Source organism: Chelonoidis abingdonii, chromosome 9 (genome assembly GCF_003597395.2).
Source record: "Chelonoidis abingdonii isolate Lonesome George chromosome 9, CheloAbing_2.0, whole genome shotgun sequence".
In the NCBI taxonomy this organism is placed as follows: domain Eukaryota; kingdom Metazoa; phylum Chordata; order Testudines; family Testudinidae; genus Chelonoidis; species Chelonoidis abingdonii.
The window spans coordinates 36576105-36594657 of NC_133777.1; the positions used below are offsets into that span (position 1 = coordinate 36576105).

Here is an 18553-nt window from a genome sequence, read left to right on the forward strand (position 1 = left end):
AACTAGGAACAGAAACCAGGTTACCCAAGTCCCAGTCCAGTAACCTATCTCCTAGACCACATTACCTCTTATGAGTGTGATTAATGCCCAAGTTGAAAGTTCCGGCACCTGCACTACTCACAAGATGATCTCTGTATCACTAAGCCACACCCTAAATCTGAAGAAATAGTTTCCTTTGATGGTAAAATTACACTTCCTTTATGTTTAAATATGTTTGAAAACTGTTATTACTTGTGTGCTCTCTAAAAATAGAGCTCTCACCTGGACAGAATCACCAATACTTAAGCCAAGTCCCCATGGTCAAGGGATCACATCACAAAAGTCACTATAGTTCCTCCTTGCTGGCACTGTGCTGATTCAGGCCAGCTGCAGCCTTAAAGCTGCTTCTCCTAATTAGCCCTTTTGTACTTAATCCTTTTACTTGCTAGGCTGGGAGAAGTGAACAAGCAATGTTCCTTCCCCTATTGGAGTCTTCACTTATGAGAGAGGAGGCAGACTATATGCTACCTTCCTCCCAGTTAGCTGAGAGACAGGAGACCCTTGCTTCATCCTGCACTACAAGTCTTCTGACCCCAGGCCCTTAAAGAAACAGTATGGTTCTTGCCAAGCATTAATCATTCCTCCAGGACCAACTTCTTCTCTCTCAACTCTGCCCTTACCTAAGCTTTCATCCACTCAGAAGGTCCCAGGAACATTAGGGGACACACTATGGAACAGGCTTTAGGTTCCTAAAGTTCATTGATTTCAATGAATGGTAAAAGCCAAAATACCTTTGAGGATCTGGGCCCTAGTCTCTATTACCCTTGAAGTAGACAGTCACCCTGTTAGAAGTACTAAAGACATGCTTGGAAAATAATACTGCCACATAGCTCTTATGCAGCACTTTCCATCTGTTAGTCTCAATGTGCTTTACACAAAGGATGGTAAGTATCATCATCCCCACTTTACAGATGGGGAAGCTTAGGCACACTGGGTAGGGTGGGATGACTCTCTGACAGTCACACAGCGAGTCAGTGGCAGAGCAGCAAAGAGAACCCAGATCGTCTCTCTGCCAAGGATCATATTTCCATGATCTTCAGCCACAGAGAGGCATGTTCAGAGGCTTTCTGCCAAGCTCTGACAGTGCTACAGTTAATACCCCAGCAGAATGAAGTAGAAAAACAAAATAAATTCCATTTAAATGTGGTTATTTGCGTATTTCATGGCTGCTTTTTGTTAGACAGATGAACAACTCAGGAGGCCTCATGCTGCAAGATGCCAGTGCCCTCCATGCCCACTGACTTCAATGAGAGTTGAGGATGCTCAGCACACTGTAGACTCAGCCCTGCGTTCAGTAGTGTTTGAGATGATGAGAACACAAGGGGGAAGATGGGTGCAGCATTCAGACAATTACAGAGCTCCTGGACTAATGCCCACTACAGCATTGCTCCCAGCAGATGAGCAGCCCATTGAGAGTAGCACTGCTGACTACACAGGAGCTCCTCACTAATGAGGTGATCCTCAGCTGCCAATCAGAGAGCCCTTTGTGGAACATAGTGAGGAAGGATGCTGGACAGCAATGCTTACCGCGGAGGTGTCAGAGTCCAGAGATGGGATATGGTCTTTCACTGCAGAGAGGATGGCTCCCCAGTGTGAGGTTCTGTTGCCCCAGAAATGGATTGTAAGATCCTCAGATGGATCCTCTCTTTCCTGGCTTTGTCCTTCTGATGCCATTTGAAATAGCTCCCACATAACCAACTCACAGGCAAAAAGGCTTCAGCACATGCCACTAAAGAAAACAGAGGTACCATATGCATTAAGCCTCAGCTCAATTCTTGGGAATCCTGTAATTCTGATTGTTATACAGTCAGCAATACCCCAGCACTAGACATGATCTGCTGATGAGGCTGACATCTTTGTGCCCCTGGCATAATTTAGAACAGCCTCAGAGCTGTTCTAAATTGTGCTGGCTTCTAATAGCACCCCTCACACATACCACAGCTCACCCCGTACATTGGGAGAGGGGCAGGAAGGGGTGATGTAAAGTTGGTACTGCCAGCTCTATGCCAGTCAAAGGTTTCCCCATACCAAGGGAATGCTTTAAGTATGTTTTGGATTGTGAGAATAGCACGAAGAGGATCCAAAGATCTGCCCTTTGGATTTTGACTTCTCAACGTTTTTATGGAGAGTGGATTCTTTCCTGGCTTCTTCCTAAAGTAGATTGAGAAGGGGTATTTCACAAGGGGCAGTGGAGGCTGCCTCCTTGCTCACTGCATAATTAATACTATTTGGGGACCTTTTCATTTTCAATTTGTGGTACAATCATGTGATTTCCACAGGAATTGAAAATGGGAGTAAATCTGTTCTAACTGGTAATAAAGGTTGGGAGGCTGCTAGTGTATGGAGTTCAGTCACTGATTTAATTACATTTATGATTATATTATACTTCTTAAATCACTTGTATTGCAGCAGGTTGACAGAGTGCTTTACATACAGAGCAAGGCTCATTCTCTGCCTAAGGAGCTTACAATTTAAGATACATAAGGTGAATAAGGTGCCTGTGAATGCTGTGCACATCATCCAATGTCTCCTTTATCCATATCAGACAGTGTTGAGTTTGCATGGCATCTGATGCCTGACATGGGGCTGGATTTATGTGGTGAGATTAGCACAAGAATGACGCCACTTCTAGAGAATGAATGGGAGCTGCTGAATGCAAGGTTACTCCCATGAGACTCAGATAAGTTGGTTACTGGGTTACTCCTCCACCAGTGCTTTTTCTAATCTAGAGAAGCCAGGAGTTCCCTGTATGAAACCCAAGATCTCTGTCATAGGTGGAGATAGTAACAGGAAACATAGGAATAGCCTGGCTGGATCAGACCCAATGTCCATGTAGTCCACTGGCCAGCATCAGATGCTTCAGTGGAAGGTGCAACTACCCTTGCATTAGGTAGAAGTGAGATAATCTACCCTTAATTTCAGGTTTATTCCCCTCCGAATTCCTAATAGCTAGAAATTGCCTTAAAACCTGAATTAGGATATTTAACATCTCTTCCAAAATTTATTAGCATTAATTATTACAATTCTGGGATAGTCTGGCTATCCTTGTAAATAGCTTTTATCTAGTGCTCTTCAACAGTCAATCTCAAAGCGCTTCACAAAGGGGCAAGGAGGTCAGTATCATTATCTCCCTTCTATGGTTCACAGAGCAGTGAAGTGACCATGCTCACCCAGCAGGCAGCACACCACGGCTCCTTCTCTCCATTACAACACACTGCCTCTCTCCAATCCATACGGACAATCTTTTGTTAATCTTACTAAATTTTTTACCTCAGTGACATTCTGTGGTGGAGTTCCATGGATTAATTATGTGTTGTGTGAAAAAGTATTTCCTTCTATCAGTTTTAAATTTGCCACCTTGCAATTCTATTGAGTCCACTTGTTTTTATGTTAAGAGACAGGGTGAACAGAAGGGCCTGATCTACCTTCTTGATACCATTCATTTATTTTATAGGCTTTTATCATGTCCCCTTTTATTAGTCTCCTTTCTAAAGTAACTATCCTAGTCTTTTCAATCTTTTCAGTATGAGATTTTCCATTACCCTAATCACTTTCTTCACCCTTCTGTGAGCCCCTTGTAATGTTGCAATATCCTGTTTAAGATGCAGTTATCAGCAGTGCACACAGTATATTGCCACAACACTGATTGATAATGATGGCATTATAATAGTCGCTATTATTCTCCAGCCCATTCCTTATGCCACCTAACCTCTTGCTTGCTTTTTTGAAGGCAGATGCCCACTGGGCAGAGATTTGAATTGAGCTGTTCTCAATAATGCCCAGACCCCTTTCCAGAACTGACACCGCTAATGCGGTACCGCGCCCCGCGTGCAGGAACAGTTCAAGTGTTCCCTTCTGACGTGCAGTTATCGACCCTGAATTCCATCTGCCCTGGTGGTGCCCTCCCTGGGCGGGACCCTCTGGAGCTCCGCCTGGCTCCACAGTTTTTGCTCCCCGCACCTTCCCCGGCTCATTCCTGACTGGGCTGAAAAGCGGGTCCGGGAACCCGCCCCCGACCCGTTCTGATCTGTGACAACACGCAGCCCCTCTGCCCCGGCCCCGAGCCTCTGCACAGGCCGACCCCCGCCTCGGCCCCAACGGCTTCGAGCGGCCGCCGGGCTCCGCCCCCAGCCGCTCCCTGGCTCCGCCCCTGCGCTTCCTCCCGTTCCCATGGTAACCAGGCCACCCACTGCCAGCGCCCCTGCCCGCATCCCGTCTCCCCGGCTCTGCCTCCCCACTCAGCCCCAGTGTCCGCCCCCGCGGCCTCACCACCCAGCGGAGCGCTGCCCCGCCACCCCCCGCAGCGCTAACCCTCCTCCACCCACCCCACTCACATCACGCCTCAGAGCCCCGTCGCCGCTTCCCGGCCGCTTGCCCCGCCCCGAGCCCCGCGCCACTGCCGAGGTCCTGGCAGAATAAATTCTAGCTCACAAATACAAAGCAATAAACAAGGAGGAGTGCGGTGGCACGTTAAACCCTAGCAGATTTATTTGGGCATAAGATTTTGTGGGTGAAGAAGTGGGCTTTTTTTACCCATGAAAGCTTATGCCCAAATAAATCCGTTAGTCTTTAAGTGCCACCAGACTCCTGGTTGTTTTTGTGACTACAGACTAACACGGCTGCCCCTCTGATACTACTAAATACAAAGCTCTCTCCCAGTGCAAATAGCTAATTCTAATCCATACCCTTCTGCCTACATCCCCCCTTCCTTATCGCAGACTGCTAATTCCTGCCTTTTCCCTGCCAGGACCTTAATCAACTTCCTCTTTCTCCTAGCTCGTTGGTTATTTTGAGCCCCGCCTCATGGGAGTCTCCTCCTCTATTGGTTGTATTGGGGGTGAGTCCCACAAGTTGCCGCGAGGTAGTGTGGGGTTTGTAGTTTCGCCACGATTGGTCCTAGGGAACGAGCAGTAGGAACTGCGCTCCCAGCGTTCTCGGCGTGTGAGGGACTTCCGGGAGCGGAGCTGAGCGAGGTGCTTGGCCCGGGCAGAGCGCGGCGAGGTGACGGGCGGGAGGCTGCGGGGCGGCACGGGACGAGTGGGGCTGTCTAGGCTGCGAGGGTCGCTCCCCGCGGTGGGTTCAAGGGCTGCGACCTTCGCCTGGGGGTGTTGGGGTGGGGACCCCGCTGGGGCCGGCCGGCGCCAGCCGCCTGGTGCCAGGGAGCCGTGCTGGGGCCGGCGGGCGCCAGCCGCTCCGTGCCCCGGGATGAGGCAGCTGCTGGCTTGCTGTGTCCAGTCTAAGAGGCAGCTGGCGACTGCAGGGCAAGCCACTGCCTAAAAACCGGAGTGACAGGGACACCTCCCGTCCCCACCCCAGGAGCACCTTGCACGGATGTTGTTGTTGTGCGCCCGCAGAAACTGGCCACGTGTGTTTAAGGTTAAGGGACAGGCTGTGCCCAGGATGCTTTGGCTCCGAAGGCTCCCCACGTGTGTAATCTCTCGGGGATGGCTACATTTCCTATGGAGTCCAGCAGCAAGGCTGCACAGAAGCTCCCAGACTGGTTTTTGATGGGGGCAATGGTGGTCCACAAACTCAGTGTGGAGGGAGAGCTCTGTGCGGTATTATTTTTGAGAGGGAGGGTTTGTTTTAATCATCATCATAGGACCCAGTGTAAAGGTTCATTTCTAGATTTAATATTTAGGCTCTTAGTTCTGTTGTTTATGTAAAATGTTTTTAATCAATGTAGCAAAAGAATCTGACTTAGGTACCTAAAGCAAGAGATCTTCTTCAGGGGTGAATCCTATTGAATAACCAGTGTCCCATTTAGGAACAGAGGCTTTTTATATTTTTTTTGGAAGGAGATTAAAAATGACAAACTGAATAAAAGTATTGGTTGCATTTGGTTTTTATTGCCAACCACCTGGTGTGGTTTGGTTAAGGCAGCTGCTTGGCCCCATGAGTAACTACACACATGAATACTCATTTACTTCCATGGGACTATAGCTACCTAAGGTATTTATTTCCCACCATTGTAGTGCCTGAGCACATGCCCATCATTAATATAGTTATCCCTACAACTCCCTCCCATCATGATATAGGGCAGTGCTATTATCTCCATTTGACTGATGGAGAACTGAGTCACAGAAAGACTTAAGTGACTTGACCGAGATCACACAGGAAGTCTGTGGTGGAGCAGGAAGTTGAAGCTTGGTCTCCTGAGTCCCAGGCTGGTGCTCTAATCACTGGACCATTGTTCTTCCTTGTATACCGCTGTGTGTTTACTGCATCAGAAGTGAACAGCTCTATGCTGCATAAACATGCTGCCAGTCAGTGATTACGACCTTGACTAGTCCCATTATCTTCAGTTAGACTACTGTGGTATTATTATATGTTGTTTGTAATACAATAGTCTTCACTTCCCCTCTGCTCTGCCCTTTTGTCTTGCTCACCTTTCCATGTCGTTAATCCTCCAAAAAGAGTTTTGGTACAAATGTGCCATTTATTGCCATCACATTGCTCACTCTGCTTGTGTGTTATATCCCTTTCCCTTGAACTTTGGGTGTCTTGTCTATATTTAGAGTGTAAGCTCTCCAGGGCAGAGACCGTCTACTCCTTTGTTTGTATACCTCCTAGCACAATGGGGCCCTGGTCTTGTTTGATCACTAGACACTACTGTAATAAACATGATCATTAATAATAATGACAGCACAGAACTGAGGATGAAAGAAAGGAACAGTTGGGTAGGAAGCTTGAGCAGAGGGAAGGCAGTAGGAACATAACGCACAGATAATCTATGGAACTCCGTGCCAGAGGGTGTTGTGAAGGCCAAGACCATAAGAGTTAAAAAGAGATTATTCACGGAGGATAAGTCCATCAATGGCTATTAGCCAGGATGGGCAGGGATGGTGTCCCTAGTCTCTGCCAGAAGCTGGGATTGAGTGACAGGGGATGGATCACTTGATGATTACCTGTTCTGTTCATTCCCTCTGGGGCACCTGGCATTGGCCACTGTCGGAAGACAGGATACTGGGCTAGATGGACCTTTGGTCTGACCCAGTATGGCCATTCTTATGTAAATGAGATGGAGGCAGAGGCACAGTTGTGGAAGGCCTTGAATGTTCTAATCATTATTTAAATTTTAAAGGTACGTTTGGAATGTCAAACTGTGGCTGCGTCTTCACTGTGGAAAAAGGTGTGTTCGTGCCTCAAGGGAAAATGCTAGTGAACACAAGGCAGTTTGTTTTCTTCACACCAGTTAGCAAGTGGAGGTAAAGACACTAAGGGGGAACCTAGTTTTTAACCTGGACTGCTCATTTGTGTGAAGATGACAGACTGCCTCGTCTTCACCAGGATTTTACCTTGACTTAAGGACGCCACACCTCTTTTCTCCCAGTGAAGACAAAGCTTTCTTCTGTCCAGTTAAGCAGCATTTTTCTCACTTCTCTCTTTCCTATCTTCCATTTAAACCCACTTGTTACCTCTTGTTTTGCATTTAGATTGTAAGCTCTTCAGGGCACATCTTTTAAGGTGTTTGTACATTGCATAGCACAGTGAGGGCCCCTTCTTGTTGGGACCTTTTGGCACTACTGTAATAGAAATAATCATACCATCATGCAAAATAAGTATCTTGGGAGTTATCCTAATAAAGCAACCATCATGTACCAGTACATCCTGATTATGTAGAATAAATTGAATTTCATTTTTTTTGTGTGTTATAAAAGTGTATAGGTGTATGGAGGAGAAAGGCTGGGTTTTGAGATAAGAGTCCTTAATAGGTCACAAGAAAGAGAAATAATTATTGTCCCAAAACGCCAAATGATTAAGAAAATACAGATAAGACTAGAGGCAGCTGTGTCAGTTGTCTTTAAAGAGCTGAGCAAATGTGTGATCCCATCTCCCACAGTCTAGAGAAGGAAAACGGACCTTAACCTTTTAGGCAGTAATGAAATGATGCTACCTTTTGTAATTAAGTTACCGCATCCAGTCTAGTGGGCAAACTGCAAATGGACTGGCAGGTCTATTATTTATTTAGAATGTGTTTGAGCAATTTCCAGGATGCACAGAGACAGAATTAGGCTGCTCCTGAAGTGCAGAGGAAATAAGCACTAATTTAGCAAGGTTGCTTCTGTAGGCCCTGAAGACGTATTAAAGGAGTCAGCTGCATTCAGGTGATTTTACTACTTTATTTTGAAAGGCAACTCAGCATTTGACACAGTTGTCATTACTAACATCCACCATTCAGTTTAAGCAGGGTTTTTCTCTCTCTGTAGTGTTTCCTAGTTTCCTCAGTGCGTATTTTGTCTTTCTTGAATATAAACAGTTCACATGAGGAATCACTTCTCTCTTGTACAGTGCAGAGCATGCTGTCAGCACTTAACAGAATTTATTGCCTAATCTTGACAAGGGTCTTCAAATTCCATTTTAACCATATTTTGACTGGAGAGAGAATCATAGAATCGTAGGACTGGAAGGGACCTCAAGAGGTCATCTAGTCCAGTCCCCTGCACTCACGGCAGGATGAAGTATTATCTGGACCATCCATGACAGGTGTTTATCTAACTTGCTCTTAAAAATCTCCAATGATGGAGATTCCCAAACCTCACTAGGCAATTTATTCCAGTGCTTAACCACCCTGACAGTTAGGAAGTTTTTCCTAATGTCATAAGAACATAAGAATGGCCATACTGGGTCAGACCAAAGGTCCATCCAGCTCCGTGTCCTGTCTACCAACAGTGACCAGTGCCAGAAGTCCCAGAGGGAGTGAACCTAACAGGTAATGATCAAGTGATCTTTGTCCTGCCGTCAGTCTCCATTCTCCGACAAAAAGAGGCTAGGGACACCTTACCCATCCTGGCAAATAGCTGTTAATGGACTTAACCTCCATGAATTTATCTAGTTCTCTTTTTTAAACTCTTTTATAGTCCTAGCCTTCACAGCCTCCTCAGGCGAGGAGTTCCACAGGTTGACTGTGCGCTGTGTGAAGAAAAAGTTCCTTTTATTTATTTTAAACCTGCTGCCCATTAATTTCATTTGGTGGCCCCTAGTTCTTATATTATGGGAACAAGTAAATAACTTTTCCTTATTCACTTTTTCCACACCACTTATGATTTTCTATATCTCTATCGTATCCCCCCTTAGTCTCCTCTTTTCCAGGCTGAAAAGTCCTAGCCTCTCTAATCTCTCCTCCTATGAGACTTGTTCTAAACCCCTAATCATTTTAGTTACCCTTCTTTGAACCTTTTCTAATGCCAGTATGTCTTTTTTTAGATGAGGAGACCACATCTGTATGCATTATTCAAGATGTGGGTGTACCATGGATTTATAAAGGGCAATAAGATATTCTCTCCATCTTATTCTCTATCCCTTTTTTAATGATTCCTAACATCCTGTTTGCTTTTTTGACTGCCTGCTGCTGCACACTGCAAGGACGTCTTCAGAGAACTATCCATGATGACTCCAAGATCTCTTTCCTGATTAGTTGTAGCTAAATTAGCCCCATCATATTGTATGTATAGTTGGGGTTATTTTTTCCAATGTGCATTACTTTACATTTATCCACATTAAATTTCATTTGCCATTTTGTTGCCCAATCACTTAGTTTTGTGAGATCTTTTTGAAGTTCTTCACAGTCTGCTTTGGTCTTAACTATCTTGAGCAGTTTAGTATCATCTGCAAACTTTGCCCATCACTGTTTACCCCTTCTCCAGATCATTTATGAATAAGTTGAATAGGATTGGTCCTAGGACTGACCCTTGGGGAACACCACTAGTTACCCCTCTCCATTTCTGAAAATTTACCATTTATTCCTACCCTTTGTTCCCTGTCTTTTAACCAGTTCTCAATCCATGAAAGGATCTTCCCTCTTATCCCATGACAACTTAATTTACGTAAAGCCTTTGGTGAGGGACCTTGTCAAAGGCTTTCTGGAAATCTAAGTACACTATGTCCACTGGATCCCCTTGTCCACATGTTTGTTGACCTTTCAAAGAACTCTAATAGATTAGTAAGACATGATTTCCCTTTACAGAAACCATGTTGACTTTTGCCAACAATTTATGTTCTTCTATGTGTCTGACAATTTTATTCTTTACTATTGTTTCAACTAATTTGCCAGGTACTGACGTAGACTTACCGGTCTGTAATTGCCGGATCACCTCTAGAGCCCTTTTTAAATATTGCGGCATTACATTAGCTATCTTCCAGTCATTGGGTACAGAAGCCGATTTAAAGGACAGGTTACAAACCATAGTTAAATAGTTCCACAATTTCACATTTGAGTTCTTTCAGAACTCTTGGGTGAATGCCATCTGGTCCTGGTGACTGTTACTGTTAAGTTTATCAATTAATTCCAAAACCTCCTCTAGTGACACTTCAATCTGTGACACAGTTCCTCAGATTTGTCACCTACAAAGGACGGCTCAGGTTGGGATCTCCCTAACATCCTCAGCCATGAAGACTGAAGCAAAGAATTCATTTAGTTTCTCCACAATGACTTTATCGTCTTTAAGTGCTCCTTTTGTATCTCGATCGTCCAGGGGCCCCACTGGTTGTTTAGCAGGCTTCCTGCTTCTGATGTACTTAAAAAACATTTTGTTATTACCTTTTGAGTTTTTGGCTAGCTGTTCTTCAAACTCTCCTTTTTGGCTTTTCTTATTACATTTTTACACTTAATTTGGCAGTGTTTATGCTCCTTTCTATTTACCTCACTAGGATTTGACTTCCACTTTTTTAAAAGATGCCTTTTTATCTCTCACTGCTTCTTTTTACATGGTTGTTAAGACATGGTGGCTCTCTTTTAGTTTTTACTGTTGTTTTTTTTTTAATTTGGGGTATACGTTACGTTGTGCCTCTATTATGGTGTCTTTGAAAAGTGTCCATGCAGCTTGCAGGGATTTCACTCTAGTCACTGTACCTTTAATTTCTGTTTAACTAACCTCCTCATTTTTTGCATAGTTCCCCTTTCTGAAATTAAATGCCACAGTGTGGGTTCTGTACCAGCTGCTCCAAGAAGCAGTCATTTAAAGTATTGAGAAATTTTGTCCACCCTAAACTGCCCTTGCTGCAATTTAAGCCCATTGCTTCTTGTCCTATCCTCAGAGGTAAGGAGAAGTTTATTTTATTTTTTTTCCTCTCCTCCTTGTAACAACCTTTTATGTACTTGAAAACTTACCATGTCCCCTCTGGCTTCTCTTCTCCACACTAAATAAAGCTAATTTTTTTCAATCTTTCGCCATGTTTTCTAGACCATTAATGATTTTTGTTGCACTTCTCTGGATTTTCTCCAATTTGTCCACATCTTTCTTGAAATGTAGTGCCCAGAAGTGGAGACAATACTCCAGTTGAGGTGGAGCAGAGTGCAAGAATTACTTCTTGTGTCTTGCTTACAACAGTCCTGCTAATACATCCCAGAATTATGTATGTTTTCCAACAGTGTTACACTGTTGACTCATATTTAGCTTGTGTCCACTATGACCCCCACAGTACTCCTTCTTAGGCAGTCATTTCCCATTTTGTATGTATGCAACTGATTGTTCCTTCCTAAGTGGAGTACTTTGTATTAGTCCTTATTGAATTTCATCCTGTTTTCTTCAGACCGTTTCTCCAGTTTGTCCAGATCATTCTGAATTTTAATCCTATCCCCCAGAACATTTGCAACACCTCCCAACTTGGTATCATCCACAAACTTTATAAGTGTACTCCCTATGCCATTATCTAAATCATTGATGAAGATATTGAACAGAACTGATCCTAGAACTGATCCTTGCAAGAAGGAACAAAACCATGGCTGCTGACAACCTTAAAATCCGTTTAAAAGACGATTTCTAGCACTGTTTGCATTGTTGTTTGTAGAGTAGACAGGACCAAATGGTCTAGAACATTGGCTGTTATGGAGGATCTGCAGCAACCACTTGCCATTTCACAGGAGAGATTTGTTGACCAAGGAAGGGCAAAGGAGGGGTTCAGTTTATGGGTAGGAATTCAGCATAATATATCTCTGAGAAGATCACACCTTCAAAGCTGAGGATGTCTCGGCTCCAGAGCCAAGTACACAACAGTACTATAAGTTCCTGAAGTCGGAACTGAAAGTTCTGTTACACTTTGGCTCTACAGGTCATGATGTCAGAGCTGAGTGATGAAGCCAGTGAATCAGAGCTCCTGAACCGCAGCCTGTCCATGTGGCATGGGGTAGGCCAGATGATCTGTCGAGAAGAGCTGGATGTTCCACTGGACCTACACACGGCGTCCTCCATTGGCCAGTATGAGGTGGTACAGGAGTGTATTCAGCGGTAAGGAATGAGCAGAACACGACTAACACAGCATTGTTACTTATGCTGATTATATTTTTAAATAACAGCAGTACAGGGTCAGGCTGCACAAGGACAATGACCCTTTGCCAGTGAACTTCAGTGGTATCAGATCATTTACTCAGTGTAAAGTGATTTGTGGGCCATGTTTGGGATGGGGAAATTCACCCCCCAAATTCCCACTGATTCAGCTGATCTCATGGGGAGCCACAGTGTAGACAAGGCTCCAGTGCCTGACTCGTTTTTAACACAGTTTTTATTTTAACTACAAAGATAATAAAGATGATTTTGACTACAAGAGTCTGTGCTGCAGCTGTGATCAGCTTTAGTATTGGTTCAGCTGATTTCTTTTTACTTACTTTTTCTTTCTTTCTTTCTTTCTTTTTTTTTTAAGTGGGGAACTGGATTTAAATAAGAGAAACTGTGGTGGCTGGACCCCGCTGATGTACGCTTCCTACATCGGGCATGATACCATCGTGCATCTGCTGCTGGAGGCGGGAGTGAATGTGAACGTCCCGACACCAGAAGGACAGACCCCACTTATGCTGGCCTCCAGTTGTGGCAATGAGAGCGTTGCCTACTTCCTCCTCCAGGTGGGTGTTCAGGAACGGCTAGGAAAAGCTGCTATTGCAAAATTGAAATGCCTGAGGAGCGGAATCCTCCACCAGTTCTGACAGAGAACTGTAAGCTCAGTGCACTGCTGTAAATTCAGCTTCCTGACAGGGATTCAAACTTTCTCAGAATCACAGCTCAGAGGGCAATGGCTAACAGACCCAGGAGAGATGCTGCAGTAAAGAACGTTCTGTGTTCTCTTGAAGCAAGGCGCAGAGCTGGAGATGAAGGACATTCATGGCTGGACTGCCCTCTTCCACTGCACCAGTGCTGGACACCAGCAGATGGTCAGATTCTTACTGGACAATGGGGCGAACGCCAACTGCAAGTAAGAGAAAAATACCTGGTATTTCTTTTCTGTCTCAAGGATTTCTACATGATTTCAAAAGCAAAAGGAGCACATTAGCATAAGAAGTGCTCAGAGCATAAAGGAAGAAAATACATTCCTCCTTTTCCCTTGCAGTTTAAGAATATTAAATGTAATCCACTATCCCTATGGGCCTTGGAGTTAATGTAGTGATCATAGTCCCATGTAAACTGAGAAGTGGAGTCTGCCCACACTGCCATGTTTAAACCAACATCACATGAAATGAAGTTCTGTTTTGGCTGATCTCTGTGAAAGCGAAAGGGCATTACAGCTTGCTCCTGACCTCAGTTGCACTCTCCTGCTGACCCTGTATAACTCAGTTGGTGCTCATGCAGGGTCACTTAACACATTGGCTGGCTTCCCATGCCTATGCTTCTAAGAACCTGCCATTGGTAGCATGTACATCAAACAACCTGCAATGGTATATGTTGGTCGTGCTGTTTCTATTTTGTTAATGTCTAATGATACTGATTTCCAGAACTGAACCCCCGCCCCCCCCACCCGATACTTATTGGTGGAAGTCAGTGTAGTTCTGAAGTCAATGAAGCTAAACCAGTTTATACCTGCTAAGGATCTAGCCCCAAAATAGAATAGCTGACTCTCCTTCCTTAGTTACGGTGGCTTTGCAGGACCCAAAGCAGTAAAATCTTTCTGATTATAACCCTGTTTCCTTAATTTTTCCATCGGAAGAAATGCTTGTTATGTAAATGCATAAAATATTTATCGCAACAAATATGTGTGTTCTTGAATTTCTGGCCTGTTTGCAACACCATCAGTGACTGAATTGCGTGATACACAAAGAGCCATGTCACAGGAAAAAGATCCTTCCAGGCCCTTATATAGTACTAGCTGTCTATTGGCTTTGGACAGCATATAGGGTAGAACATTAGTGTTCAGTTGAACATCAACTCATCTTCCTCAGAGTTCTGAATAACTTCTTTTGCATACCAAGGATCAAGCGTAGCTTGAAGTTTATCCGCAGCAAACAAACCCAGTTCAGAATTCATGTATGTAGAAAATGCATATTAAATACAACCAAAGCAGAGAATGTGGTGTGCAAGACAGAAATGGGGATGTCTGACAGGATTTGATCCCTTCCTGGAATTGCATTTCCTGCTAACTACATTGGTGAAAGAGTGGTGGGGCTTGACTAGGTTTCAGCTGGAGGTACCCTGGTGGGACATGCTATTATATTGGCCCCATCCTGCCTGGGACAGAGGGATTTAAAATAGTGGTTCTCAAACTTTTGTACTGGTGACCCCTTTCACATAGCAATCCTCTGAGTGAGACCTCCCCGCCCCCCATAAACTATAAACACTTTTGTATATATTTAACACCATTATAAATGCTGGAGGCAAAGCAGGGTTTGGGGTGGAGGCTGACAGCTCGTGACCCCCTGAGGGGTCCCAACCCCCAGTTGGAGAGCCCCTGGATTAAAATGACATTTTAGTGGATGTGCCTTCTTGAGTAATAATACATGGCTTCATGAGCTAAGTACTCTTTTTTGGTAATGAATTCAATTTAACTTTGTGCTGGTTAAAGGAGCCAGTTTGACAAGCCCTGGAAATTGAGATCTTTTACAAAGACTTGGCAAGCTGGTGTGTGGGTTCCGCTTCAGCCTTCAGTGGGCGAGATTTGCTCTTTGGTTCTTTTTTCTGTGTGTGACCAGCAAACCATATTATGTCTTTCATTTCACCTGTCTTGAGTCCAACTTACATGAGCTTTTTTTCTCTTATCCAGGGAGCCTGTGTATGGATATACACCTCTGATGGAAGCAGCTGCCTCTGGCCATGAGATAATTGTCCAGTATCTTCTCAATCACGTAAGTATCTGCCCAATTCTAAATAAATCCTAGAATCTTTAGCATCCAGACTTACCCTCAGGAGAACACAGGATTTGAGAGATCAGGCCTTCCAAAGGGTTATAGTTCCAGGCTGTTGCTCTCCTTTACAAGTCCCCTCTGGTGGTAGGTCACAGCCTCCTTTTGTTGTTTTGTGGGGTTGAATGCCTATACATCTGTTGTTTAATAAAGCAGGGAGATCCCAAATCCAAACTAACCTCTCTCCACAGCATGTATCTCCCCTAACAGCCCCTGCATGTTTACAGCATAGAATCTCTGGTCTTTTCTTAAGTGTAATTCGGTTTTTCCAAAGGGGGTGAAATGCTCCTTTTTCTCTGCTTTCTGATACATATTTTATTGCTAAAGAAACCCAAAATAACTTCCAAATTCCCACAGCCTGTTTCTGACTTGCTATGTGCCTCATGCTTTCCCTCATGGTATAATCTATTAAAACTCTAGCCCATTTCCAGGGCAGAATTTTCGCCTCTGCTTTCCAGAGGTGGTCTCTGGTTTTTGTTTTTTTTTTTTCCTTGCAATAGGTGTTGTATTGGACACATCCAATAAATGTAGCCAGGGATCCTGTGGTCAGCAGCATTGGTTCATTCTGGACACAGTGCTGCTGTGGGAGTGTTAGCTAGCTGTAGCTTTTAGCAAAAAATCTTTTTTTTTTTTTTTTTTTTTATTATCTGAGATTGGCTAGGAGTTGGAGCCCCAGCCCAGGAGACTGTGACTGGGCCGTGATGACTTACACTACAGAACCTCCAGGCTGGGTTGCTGCACCTTGCTATGCCTAGGGATAAGCACTTCAAATTTGATAGAAGCTTCAGTTTTTCCCAAAATGCAGCAGCATCCTAGCAGTCTGCTCATACACTGGTTCCCCACAGACTATCAGGTCAAGTTCAAAATCTCTGCCCTTCCTTATGCCCCTCCACAGAATTAGCGCAAGACACTTTGAGAGCGTGTAATGATGACTGCCCATCTCAGCTATTTTTCTCAGGAACTAGAAAGCTGTCATTCCAAGGATGGGGGTGGGGCAGAAGTTGGGACTTTCTCAACAATATGGCTAATTAGACTTCAATGCTTATTAACAGTGGAGACGAGAGACCTCCAATCTCACTGCCTTGAGACCAAAAATCAGCAGTGAAGAGGAGCTCTCAAAATACACAATAGTGGTTCTAGTAGGAGCAGTCGCAGAACCAGTGTGTAAAATAACTGTTAAATAAAATTGTTTCCTCTTCTTAGACACCATGGTGAGGAACTTCCCCCTTCCCTCTACAGTGTCGCTTGCCTTAGAAGTGAAGCCATGCTCTGCTGCACTATGCACCAAGGGCAAAGTTTGTTTTAATTGCTGGACATGCTGTGCTGTGTTGCTCTCCAGCTCACAGAATAAGGAACACAGCCTGTGCTGCCATGTTCCCATGTCTGAACCCTCGCTCAGATGAAATAATCGTGGAACGAATTGTGCCTACTCTCCTCTTTCTGTCCATCCTAGGAGAGGAGGAACAATTTGTTCAATGACTGTCTAACCTGAGCAGGATTGTCCCTATTGTTTTGGATTTGAAACTCTGTGCCAGGCAGGTCTAAGCCTGTGGGGCTACCATCCTGATGGGCTTCTGGAATATTGATGTAAGTGTTGGTAATGATATTAATGCTCCAATAGTTTGAGGGCTGGTCTACGCTACTGCTTCAGTTGATGTAACTTCTGTCGCTCAGAGGTGTGAAAAAGACACTCCTCTGAGTGATGCAAGTGACAGTGATGTAAGCTCTGTCCACACTGCCACTGGGAGACACTTTCCCGCTGGCTTAGCTTCTGCCTTTCGTGGAGGTGGTGTAATTAATGCTGATAGGAGAGCGCTGTCCTGTCAGCACAGCACGTCTTCACCAGACATGCTACAGTGGCATAGCTGCGCTGATGTGACGCCGTAGTGTAGACTTGTCCCTGAAAGGATCTAGACACTCAGGGCAAGTCAGACTATTGAAACAGCCCTTGTTTTTAGCCTTTTTGATTCTCATAAAGAGTCAGTTAATATCTGATCCACTCCTAGGAGATCCTATCCAGTGCTGTGTAGGCTTGTATATTCTGCCTAGCAGGCATCTTCCACCTCCATGCTAATGTTTGAATATTCACTCCTCTTGGCTTCTAACCACATTGAGCCCCTTTATAAAATTTAAATATAATTTGCATAGTGACTTTGTTCAGAAAAATGAAGCAATGAAGGAATAATCGGCAGCAGATCAAGCAAGATTCTGGTGGTGATGCAGAAAAGTGAGATATGGCTATTGTGATGAGAGAGCAGACAGCAAATCATTAGGCACAGTAGCACTGAGAAGAGACTCGGGGAATTTATCCATGGCTGTCAAGGAGTCTTGTGCTGCCATTAAAAAGGCAGACAAGAAAAGGGGGATCTTGATGGAATATGAAAGTTCTTTGGTTCCCTTGAATTGTGTGTGTGGTGTCATTCAGAACACACCCGCCAGAAGTACGTATTGCCTTCCCACAGGGCGTGAAGGTGGATGTGAGAGAGAACACAGGAGCCACAGCACGGGCTCTGGCCATGAAGTATGGACACATGAAGATCGTGGGGCTGATGGACCTACACGCAGCCCCCGTGCCCAAAGTCTTCTGCAGGGGCCCAGGTAACTGAGACACCTTCCTTGTACATGCACATTAAGGGAAGGTGCTTGGGGAAGAGGCTGTTGCTGTTTTATAGTGCAGTGATTGAGTGGGAGTGGTACTTCAGGTGTCTGTTGGAAATCTCTCTCCTTTAAACAGCAGTGGAGGCCTGGATGGGTAGCCCTTGCTGGTGCGAGGGGTGCCTGGCAATAAGCTTCTGCTCCAGTCAACCATTGTTTGCTCACCCTTTGCTTTATTTCACTGTTTTCCCCTCTGCTTTTAAAGGGCCAGTAGCAAATCAAGGATGTAAGTAGCTGGAGCTACTGTGCAGCTAACTCTCTGTGCTTGGACCACAGGAAAATACTGTGAAGATCTGAGCTCCTCGGATGAATCGTGCTCCACTCCCCAGAGACAGCGACCAGTCCGTAAGACCAAGGGCCCCAGTATCCATGAGGGGCCCCAAGCTTTGGCTAAGATAACAGCTGTGGGAATTGCAGGGAAAAAGCAGTCTCGCTGTGGTGAGTGTAGGTTGGGGAATCTAACTATGAGGCTCCGTCATGATCTCAGGGGTGCCACAGTACTGCTTTGCTGTTACTCCAGCACCAGCACTTCCCTGCTCCTTTAGATTGGGCCTTCCTGCATGGCTCCTACAGCTGCCAGCACTGAGCAAACACTTGTCATTCCAGGGGCTGAAAGTCAGCTCTAAATACCATCTTCCAGCTGATCCATGATAGGTAAAAAAAAATTCATGCCTATCAGCTGAGAATGTTCTTCAGCATCATCTCAATCTCTGTTTGCTGTCTGGCTCTTGAGATTGGCCACTCTTCCCTTACCAA

General features: G+C 44.8%; 2 protein-coding genes across 4 annotated transcripts in view; one reads left to right on the top strand and one right to left on the bottom strand.

The window, feature by feature from the left end:
* The window catches only part of DNAAF8 (dynein axonemal assembly factor 8), a 153518-nt gene extending 151754 nt beyond the window's left edge, over positions 1–1764 (bottom strand). Inside the window, 1 exon segment of the mRNA XM_075069372.1 lies at positions 1567–1764. Coding sequence (XP_074925473.1) covers positions 1567–1731 — 165 coding nt within the window. The 5' untranslated portion in view covers positions 1732–1764.
* Positions 1765–4949: 3185 nt separating this feature from the next.
* The window catches only part of ANKS3 (ankyrin repeat and sterile alpha motif domain containing 3), a 31387-nt gene continuing 17783 nt past the window's right edge, over positions 4950–18553 (top strand). Inside the window, exons 1-7 of one of the 3 annotated variants that reach the window (XM_032781683.2) lie at positions 4950–5112; positions 12091–12266; positions 12679–12877; positions 13103–13224; positions 15004–15085; positions 17605–17740; positions 18074–18235. In XM_032781683.2, the coding sequence (XP_032637574.1) occupies positions 12094–12266; positions 12679–12877; positions 13103–13224; positions 15004–15085; positions 17605–17740; positions 18074–18235 (874 nt within the window). In that variant the 5' untranslated portion in view covers positions 4950–5112; positions 12091–12093. The remainder of the gene's footprint in view (positions 5113–12090; positions 12267–12678; positions 12878–13102; positions 13225–15003; positions 15086–17604; positions 17741–18073; positions 18236–18553) is intronic. The other 2 variants (XM_032781681.2, XM_032781682.2) reach the window with 2 other exon arrangements.